Consider the following 10,809-nt stretch of genomic DNA (forward strand, 5'->3'; position numbering starts at 1 on the left):
TGCCTTCTCCGATTCTCAGTGTAACATCTAGTAAAAAGGAAGTGAAGATGCCCGCATCACATTTGTAGGAAAGACTGTAGGTATTTGGGAGTGACTGCCAGAAGCTTCAGGAAGCAAACTGAAAAATGGTACACATTTAGTTAAGATGCCCAGAAAGGGCCTCTCTGAAAAAATAGAAATGATACATGCATATATGAAATTAAACTGAGGAAAGGTAGCGATATAATGAAAGACTGTAATTGGGGGGGGGGGGGATAAGAGTTCTCAGGCCACAATATTTTATTTCATTTCCAACTACCAAGTCTAAGAATGAGGACACTACTTATGGAGCTTTTTGATTAAATGGTCACCCATAGTCTAATTTCTTTGAGGCTTGGACTCTACTGCAGTGATTGACTAAGGTTTGCAAACCTGCTTAAGAGAGTACGTACAATGAACAAAAACGAACAATAAGGGACTTCCCTGGTGGCCCAATGGCTAGGACTCCACTGCGTTCCCAATGCAGGGGGCCTGTGTTCGATTCCCAGGCAGGGAACTAGATCCCACACGCCACAACTAAAAAAGATCCCACATGCTGCAACCAAAACCCAGTGCAGCCAAATAAATAAATATTTTTTAAAAAAGAATTAACAACGAATAAAGCACTGAAGAAAAGGCAATGGGATACTGGGTGATGTTGAAATGTCCAAGCAAAAGAATTTCGTTTTCCAGTCCACCCATATCATTTCAATACACCCAAAATTAGCAAAGAAATCAGCACTGTATTTGGCAGAGGTCAGTCCCCACTGGGAAGCAATCAGGCACTGGGTGGAGGTGCATAATTAAGTGCAGGGAGCAGAGTCAGAGGTAGCCACATGGCACAGGCATGAAGGCGCAGAGCTGTCCTTTACCCCTTCAACCTGCTGGCACCACACCAGTGAACAGGAACAGCCAGGCCCTTCCTAATTTCAAGTCACAGGATTAACCTGATGCACCTCTGTGTCCACCACACCCCAAGTATTTTTGTGCTTCTATTATGAACTTGGCAGCTATGGGCCAAAGTGGGAAAAACCCAAGAATTAGAAGACATGAGTTTGATTTCTAGCTCTGTTACTTCAGTTTCCCCATTTGTACCACAGGAGCACAAAGCAATGCAAAATGCAGACGCATTCTGGAAACCAGGATGTGGTATTCAAACGTGAAGTGTTACGTTGGTATTGTTGGACACATAGTACTGTTTGAAGTCCTCCCTTCTCCCTGGCCAGAGGTGCATCTGGGACAGTTTATCATCTTAGAGATAAAAGTCGGACGCTGAGCACATCGCTAGTGTCCTCTATTTTCCAACTATAAAGGGATAGTAGCTTTTTGTTTGGGCTCACTTTCTGGGACTCCTTTTGAGGGGAACGATTAAATCAAACCTAAGGTGGGTAGTTTGTGGAGTAGATAAAAGCCCAGGAGGGGCCTGTCAAAAAAATCACTGCATCACAGGTTGTTGACTACTCTAAACAATATGTGACTTATATCTCTAGAGATATAAAGTGAATGTGTTACTAACAGAATGACTTACAGAGGCAAATTTCCAACTAAAACACAAGAAAAAAATGCTGTTTTAAAAGGTGAAACTCATTTAGTATACCAATTTTCTTAGAATAAATCCAGCCTTTTATAGGAATAGTAAGATGCCTTATTATCCATTCAATACATTTTAATATGAAAACTATACATAATTGTTTTTAATTCATTATTTATAGAGTATAAGAGAACAAGAAGGTAGCATTCAAAACACAAACGCTACAGGTACAACCTCTGGCTCTGGGGACGACGAATCAAAGACAAATGTAAACGTGATTACCCACTCCAATTCCCCCAGCCCCAAACCACATGACATGGTTCCTCTTTGCCAAACTAAAACAGGACATGACTGGGATAAAAAAGACTTTCCCTGCCAAGGTCTGGTCTTGTCTGACATCAGTGATGTGACCACTGAATCATCTGCTCTTATTATTTACTGAAGTCCAGGCAAAGTTAGGCTCAAAATAAGAGGAGGAACTCTCAAGCCAAAGTTAGTAAAGGATTAAAACCACTGATGTATAATTAACACTTATTAAATAATAAGTGCTTTTCACTGAAAGTAGGAAATAGTTAATAAAATAAGAATTAAAGGTAAATAAAACCTTTCCATGTTCAGAAATAAAGCTAAGCTAAATCTCTCTAACCTGACAACTGAACACTTTTAAAGAGCTTTTTACCCCAGGGTCTAACTTCTAAAACTGTGCCAAGCACATAACAAGTATACAATAAATACTCGTTTGTAATTCAACAATCTACTGTACCTATTTTTAAATATCCTTGTTTCTGCTACCTCAGAGATGAAATAATAATCCAGAGAGCTGGGTATGGTTTAAAACCAGAAGGATCCCTCCCAATTGGCATGAGGATTAGGAGAGGGAAATGCCTTACATTCCATGGTTTGGTCATTTAGTAGGTGCTCAGTTTATATTGATGGATAGGGACTTCCCTGGCAGTCCAGTGGTTAAGACTCAACAGTTCAAGTACAGGGGTTCTGGGTTTGATACCTGGTCAGGGAACTAGGATCCCACCTGCCATGTGGCGCAACAACAACAAAAAATATTGATAGGTGGACAGCCACACTTTCTCCCTACGCTAGCAAATACAAGAATTTACATAATATATAGGTTTTTCTACAAACTACACTGTCATAGAAGGTAACTACCCCTTTATTCCCAGAAAAGAGACTATGGTTTAAAAAAAAAAAAAAACACGGCAGAGAATATATCATCCTGAAGAAAAAACAGATTATCCAGTACCAGCTATGAAATGAGAACAGACCCAATATGCGGGAGTGGAATGGAACTGTTTCATGGTTTCACTCTAAGTTGTAGAGCAGGACCTCTGGCTCAGTAGTCTGAAACTATATGTTGAATCTAACGAGAGAAATTTAACAGGCCCCTGCTGAAACAAAGTCCTAAGTCAAAGCTAAAACCTGAAAGCAAAATAAAACTGGTGGAGATTTGCCAGGTCATGGATGCCAGTGACCTCACGCTCCATGTTTCCTCCTCCGCTGATTTGCTCCCTTTTAGTCTCCTCTTTCTTTGAACCCAATAACCAAACTGGAATCTGAGAAATTGCTGGCCTTGAACTCTAAGACCAAATTGTTGAGCTGAATTGAACTGAATTTAAAAAAAAAAAGATTTTTTTGAGAGGACTTCTCTGTCTTTATATATCCTAAGTGTATCCATGGTAAAGTCTCAACAGTACCTGTGAATATAAAGTGAAGTTAATGAACAGACCCAGTAGTTTCAGACTATGGAAGGGAGAAAATAACTGTTTAGGGGGGATGAAGAAGGCTCTGTGAGAGAGAAGACTTAAGATAAAGTTTTAAAAGGTCAGGTGGAAGAAAAGAGAGCAGACAAAAAGCATAATCTCAGGGGATTTCATAGGTTTTCAGATGCACAGAATGGTTATCACGGGCTTTAGCACATTTTAGCAGGAAAGGGACTGGATAAGGGATAGCAGGGAAAAGAAAAAAGAAAGTCTATTCAGTTAGGATAAAGTGACAGTTCTTATGACATGTCTTTAGAGACAAACTGTGTGAAGTATGGTGAATAATAAAAATTGGGCCTTTTGCCAAATAAAGTGGATATCCCGGATTACATTACCAGTAGATCAGAGAGTGGAAGAGCCACATGTGGAAGGGGGTATGTGTGTGTTTACTGAGCTCTCACGTAAGTTACCAGTTGTGCATAATCAAACAGCACATCCCTCCATCCGCTTTTCTATTACTTGTCCTACTTTGTGCCAATTTTCCATTTCCTCCCCAACACCCCTAGATTCACTGCTCTTCTTTAAGACATGGGATAAGGATTTGTCAAAGTCAATGAGCACTTTATTACAGTGAGAACGTTCCGTAATGAACAATTCAGCAATTTAATGAGATTCTGTAGATCTGTCTCCAACCTGTCCATCAAGTTTCACTTCTATAAAGTCACCCTGACACTAATCCTCTGGCATACCCAATCTTCACCCTGGGCTGAATATTAGATTCTTCCCTGGTATATTGCATTACCAGTATAACCTCAGCAAAAATGATGAACTTAACTATACTTGAGGTGGTATAACTGGACTGATCTGATTTTTCTCTATTGGGCTGAGTACGAGGGAATTACTTATTTACTAAGATAATGCAAAAATAGTTTCTTATTGCCCGTTGAATGCCTAAATTGATAATATTTCTGTGAGTCTTTTAATTCTTTCTTTAGGACCAAGTCTAAGAAAATATTGCCTGCAGCAGAAAGCAGCTTTTGAGGTTCTACATTATAATATTAGTAACCTTTAGAGAGGCAATTATAGTAACTCCTATGTGAATAGCGTGAAATTTTTGGACACTCACACATCTGTACATTACCATGTTGATATCTGGCAGTGCTTTCAACTGTGCCACAAAAAGAGACAGAAGCCACAGGGATGGTTGGCTCACATCTCAATTTGGTTAGAAATAATCAAATGCAGAATTCATTCTAAGTCTTTTTCCCTTTGGGAAGTCAAGAAAAATATGACAATTTCTCACTTTGAATTAACCAGAGTAATTCTGATGATTTGTGCTTTCCACAGATAATTAAAATTCATACCCCAAACTCATCCTCACCAACATTTCTGACCTCTGCCTGAACAAACATTATGAGATATACCTAAGAAGCAGAAAATAATTTGTGGCTTGTTTTTTTTCACTTATATTTTCTTGTCAAGACAGCATGGAATACTTGAAAGATGAGGGCAGGTGTCAGCAAACATGGATTTGAAGCCTGGCTCTGTTCTATAACCCTGAGGCAAGACACTGAAGCCTCATCTTGTTTGTCCGGAGGATGGAATGATAACAGCCATCCTTCGGGCCTGTTGTGATAATAAGTTAGTAAGTTTGCAAACAGCCTGGGTCCCGGAAGGCCCTCAGTACACTGCAGCTCTTATCCTCACTGGTGGAAGCAATGGTGAAGAGGAAAGTTGCTGATTAAAGTAAGATAAACAAAGAAATTAGGGAGAAAGGCATCAGGAAAATTAGCCTTCAGTAGAATCAGATGTGGGCTTCCCAGGCGGCTCAGTGGTAAAGAATCTGCCTGCCAATGCAGGAGACGTGGGTTCGATCCCTGGGTTGGGAAGATCCCCTGGAGAAGGAAATGGCAATTCACCCCAAGTATTCTTGCCTGGAGAATTCCCAAGGACAGAGGAGCCTGGCAGGCTATAGTCCATGGGGTCACAAAGAGTTGGACACGACTTAGCAATTCAGTCACCACCACCAGAGAATCAGACATTGGATAATTCACAACTACCTATGACTCCATTTCAGCCAGAATTAAAGTATTCTCTGAATGTCTTTTGATAAGATACAAGGTGCCTCATCTGCTAACAGAAGACTTCATATTTTTACTTGTATTCTGTATATAAATATTTTTCAAATGACCACGAAATCTTGAAGGTACGGAATCCAAGAAGTAACAAGATGGCTAGCCACTGCTTCAGAGAGGAAGACAGACAGCATAAGGAAGTGGAAGTGTGCTCAATCAGGTCCGACTCTTTGTGACCCCATGGACTGTAGCCTACCAGGTTCCTCTGTCCATGGGATTTTCAAGGCAACAGTACTGGAGCGGTTTGCCATTTCCTTCTCCAGGGAATCTTCCCGACCCAGGGATCAAACCCAGGTCTTCTGCATTGTAGACAGACGCTTTACCGCCTGAGCCACCAGGGAAGCACACGACAGTATAAGGAGAAGCGGGGAAAGATGGACTCTTACTGTCTTTGGAAATTAGTCAGACTGTGGTGACTGTGTGTTGACAGCTTTCCAAAGACACTGTGTGGATTGTTCAAGTGTAGTCACTGGAGACGAGCACAATGGATTTCAATTGAATAATCGACTTGAAAACACAAAACATCCTCTGTCCCCTAAACAAAGGGTATCTGAAAGGAATGCCATGTCAGGTAGAACGGCAGGGCATAGGAAAACAGCAATGAGCACAGAATGAAGGAAGGAAAGAGATTTTCCCAATGCGAAGCAGCAAGAGCTTCATCTCATTCAAGGTCCCAGCTGCTCTCTACTGTAACAAAGGCCTGTTTCTGAACTGTTTACCAGAAAGCCCAGAATTTATTCTGATTCCATTGGTCTTAAATAGGCATAAATACCACTTTACAATATGTCCTTCTCATATTCAGCTTCAGTAACTATGTTTGGCAAGAGAATAAAAACCCTTGACTCTTTCTGATGTAACCCCGTTAGGTTCTGGAAAGCCATGGTGAGGGTCTGAGGAATCTTACCTGTGATTCCCTCAGTTAAGCTGAGCGGGATGAAGCCTCAAGGGTTGGTGTTCTCCAATTACTTGCCCATCAAGGACATGACTTCTAAGACTTCAACTCCAATGTGGAGCAAACCAGACAAAATAGTTGTCATTGTTCCTCCATCCTTTAACTTTTAATCATTTCATGACTTCGCGCCGAAGGAGGACCCATGAGTGCCCTTACCTGCCAGATCTGCTCTTCGCTCAAGGAGGTCAGGCGGTCGCTCTTCAGTACCTCCTGAAGCAGACAATAAGGCAGCGTTAGAATGTCCTCCGGCCGACTCTTCAGGAGCTCAGAGAGGTGTTTCACTAAGAAATCGATCACTGCCTTCTCCAACAAAGTGAGGTTAAAGAGGTCAGCAAGTCTGTACAGATCCAAGTAATTAAAGCTATTTAATTCCTGGGTGTCAAAAAAATAAAAATAAAAATGGAAAAAGATCTCTTAGAAATCAATCCAAGAAAGAATAAGCAAGAAATTCAGACTCCCTGAAGTTTGCATGACAGGAGTGGGAGAAAGGGAACTATACAAAACAACAAAATCCTCATTACAAGGCTCTGGACAGAGAACTAGTATTCTAGACTTTACCATTTTCCCCCCCTTATTTTGCCCCTCTTAAAACCCATGTACTTAAGGACCTCTTAATAAAGGGACTGAAAGGGGTTTCTGGTTTCACTGGCAAAAATGTTACTTTGCAACCTTTTAGGAACATTTTCCCAATGAAAACAATATTTTTCACTTTATAGCTCTCAGGTGATACATTCTTTCCACTAAAGATAAAATGAGAGCAGGTAGAGTGGGAGCCCTACCCTTTTTCCAAAACCTCAAATTAAACAGAGTTAAAAACAACTGACAATGAATTAAAACAAAGATTTTTACATGTAAAGTCTCAGGGAATGAGGAAATCTCACAGAAAAGATTCCTGTCCTGAGTAATTCTATATTGAATGCACCTGAGATGAATGATTTATAATTGTTCTTTGCTTTTATTAACTTCAGACAGTCAACGGCAATCTTTTCAAAGAGTTTCTGTTGCAATACTTTATTGTGAGGGAGTGGGGTGGGATTTTACCTGTCTCTACAAGTTCTCAAACTCATAGCCAAGCTATAAAATAATGCCCCCAGAAGTCAGGACATCTATGAAATCTCTGCCTTGTAACTCTGCAAGAACCATAGTTGGCATGCAGGTTTGTTGATAGAAAACTTACCTATTTCAAGTAGACTGAGAGTAGGCTCTGTCTTAGTTCTCCTCATTTTCAACTTGCAATTATTATTACAATATTTCCCAGTAACTTAAGGAATGCAGAACACCATCAGATGGCTATTTTAGTCCATTGACTGATTTATTTTCAACATACTTAGCCCTGTTTTTAGTCATCTAAAAAGTATTAAGAACTCTAAGACCTATATATTCTAATATATCTGTTTCCATAACAGTTTAAGGTTTAAAGGAATACGTGCTAAATGGTCACTGTCCCACACGGTAGAGCCTACTAGCCAGCCACACATACCTATTCAGCCAGTGTGAAATATAGCCAGTGTGATTTGAGATGTGCTGTAAATGTTAAATATGGGCTTCCCAGGTGGCGCAGTGGTAAAGAATTCACCTGCCAATGCAGGACACGTGGGTTTGATCCCTGGGTTGGGGAGATCCCCTGGAGGAGGACATGGCAACCCACTCCAGTATTACTTGCCTGAGAATCCCATGGACAGAGGAGCCCGGCGGGTTACACTCCATGGGGTCACAAAGAGCCTGACATGACTGAGAGACTGAGAATGCATGCATGCATGCATAATGTTAAATATATATGAAAGCAAAGAGTAAGAAAAATAGAATGCAAAATGTCTCATTAATTTTTATATTGATTATATGTTGAAATGGTATTATTCTGGGTATAGTAGATTAAATATATTATCATTAATTTCACCTGTTTTTTTTTACTTTTAATGCAGCTACTAGAAAATTTAAAATTAATATATATGACTTCCATTATGTTTCTACTGTACAATGTTTTTCTAAATAATGAAAAGTATAGTGAAGATGTAAAAACAGGTCTCAGAGTAACAGTTGCATCATCATCACAGCCACCTGATTCTTTTTCTTTAGATTCTATTTCGTTTGGTGGGAGATGACACTTTAATTACATTCCTAACAGGAGTCAAGCTATGACTTCAGTAATCAGACATAAGATTCTGGCTCTTAATAGCTCTATTTGCCAACACAATTAAAAAAGAATAAATAACTTGTCTTTGAAATGAGGTTTACCACAGTTAACCACTAAAATTCATTACAACTCAAAATATCTAAGGGTCCACTCACAGCCACTCAATTAAAATATGTTGGCTTTCCATTCAGCAGATGTTATCAAAGGAATACTGCAGTCTGCCTCCAGCACCAATTTTTCAAAGTACTGTTTAAACTCATTCTCCAAATCTTACCTTTTCAGGTTGGTAAATTCTACTATGGAAGGAAAGAATATGTAACCCTTGCACGAGGAGTTTCTACAGCCAACTTTAGGACCATCTTCTTGGAATGAGTAAGTTATTTCTAGTCAGTACTTCTAGGAAGCAAGTTTAACTGCTTCTGGGCCCTGGACACAATTTTAGCTTCCAGGTAAGTCACTCTGCGGCCTTCCTGGGCAGCTCAGCTGCTAAAGAATCTGCCTGCAATGCGGGTGGCCTGGGTTGGATCCCTGAGTTGGGAAGATCCCAAGGAGAAGGGAGAGGCTACCCACTCCAGTATTCTGCCCTGGAGAATTCCATGCAGTGTAGAGCCCATGGGGTCGCAAAGAGTTGGACACGACCGAGCGACTTGGCTACTACTACTAAGTCACTCTGCAGTCGCTCAGAAGCGTGGGGTGTCAGCGCCTTCCAGGCACCCGGAGTGCATGCCTAAACCTTGCCTCAATTCAGTGGGGCAGCAGCCGGCGGCACCACGCAGAAAGACAAGCATGCGCAGAGGCAGAAACAACCAAGCTTGGCAAGGTAAAAGATGAACACGCACAGCACAGGGGCGGTGTGTTTTTTTCCCACTCATTCTGCCAAAAAGGTGTACATGACCATGAGTTTGGGGCTGGATTATTCAGTAGCAATCAAATATTCTTTTTAAAGTCTCTTTGTATAGAGATACTGGGTTTCTTCTGATTAGAAGTCAGTCCAGTTCAAAATTGCAGCGGACCAGAGAATTAATACCAGATTTTAAAAAGTGTGTTTCTCTTCTGCTGTGTTCCTCTTGAATCTAATCATTTAATTCCTACTTCCACAGTCCTGAAATATTTTTGTTTCCTAAGGGTATAATTTTATATCACTCCCAAATCCAATCTAACAAAGCATTTGATATTAGTGGGGAACAAAGGCTAAATGGACAAGTGTCAATGCTTGAGTGAAGAGCAAAGGCAAACTCAACTGAAATATACTGGTATACAAGAGAAACAACAGTTAAAGTCTGCTCCCTGCCTTTACCTTTTCATTTCTCCTCTCTGCTGCTTAAAAGCATAATTTCCCCAAATCGCCAGAGCTCTCTCTGCCAAAGCTTCTGGTTCCCCTTGCTATGCATACTTAGCACCTCAGTAGTCACACTGTGTAAAGTGGGGGAACTGAGAGGAAAAAAGAAAACCTTCACTGAGGTTTTGATACCACAGTATACATCCCTCCTACTGGGACCATGTGCTCATGTGAGTCTTGAGCAAAATCATCGCTTCTTGTTCTATTGGCTAAGACCATGTGCGAGCAAAAAATAATGCTGCTTTTAAGGATTCCCATTAATGTGATGGGGGAGGTGGGAAGCAATGGTTAAACTGCATTGAATGTTCATCTATAATTCTCTGCATGGAAAAAAAAATCATCACTGTTATGGAAATAGTGCCATTATGTGTCTGGTTATAAACAGTAATATATTTGTTCATTGCATAAAACTCAGGAAGTACAAAGTATGGAAAAGAAAACAAAAATCATTCCTATTTCACCATGCAGAGATAATCACTATTAATGTTTCTGTACATATTTCTAGACTTTTTTTGAAAGAACTCTTTTATATATATCAAAAAGAGAAAGAACAATTGTATTCAGGAGCAGAACAAACCATCAACAGCCACAGGCACTCGGAGGCAATCCAGGCTGGTGGAGAAGAGCAAAGCCCACAGAATCAGGTAGACCTGGTTCAAATCCAGCATGTTAATTATTGTTGGCTATGACCTTGGATCAGTCACTGGACCTCTGTTATTCCTCATTTACAAAATGGAGAGTCCACCCAGTTCATGTTGTTATAGAGATGACAGAAAAGCACTTACCACACAGCTTGGTCCATAGACAGCAGACAGTAGATTTGGCAGGCAAGGAACCATTAAAGTACATTTGAGCACTGCTATTTGGCATCCATAAACCCTGATTCATCACTGATGCAAGGAGGGCAAAGTGAAGAATGTGGTTCCTTCATGTATCAAAGTTTTAAATAAGCTGCACCAGTAAGTCAGGGAAAAGGAGGCAAGCC

General features: G+C 40.5%; 1 protein-coding gene across 10 annotated transcripts in view; it reads right to left on the reverse strand.

Moving 5' to 3' along the window:
- The window catches only part of KLHL32 (kelch like family member 32), a 219,816-nt gene that overhangs the window by 57,798 nt on the left and 151,209 nt on the right, over positions 1-10,809 (reverse strand). For 5 of the 10 annotated variants that reach the window (XM_060419229.1, XM_012182743.5, XM_060419230.1 and 2 more), the window contains one exon: positions 6,508-6,561. In XM_060419229.1, coding sequence (XP_060275212.1) covers positions 6,508-6,561 — 54 coding nt within the window. Of the gene's footprint in view, positions 1-6,507; positions 6,724-10,809 lie in introns of all 10 variants that reach the window. The other 5 variants (XM_042253392.2, XM_004011259.6, XM_060419227.1 and 2 more) reach the window with 1 other exon arrangement.

This window comes from Ovis aries, chromosome 8 (assembly GCF_016772045.2).
Source record: "Ovis aries strain OAR_USU_Benz2616 breed Rambouillet chromosome 8, ARS-UI_Ramb_v3.0, whole genome shotgun sequence".
NCBI classification, from domain to species: Eukaryota; Metazoa; Chordata; class Mammalia; order Artiodactyla; family Bovidae; genus Ovis; species Ovis aries.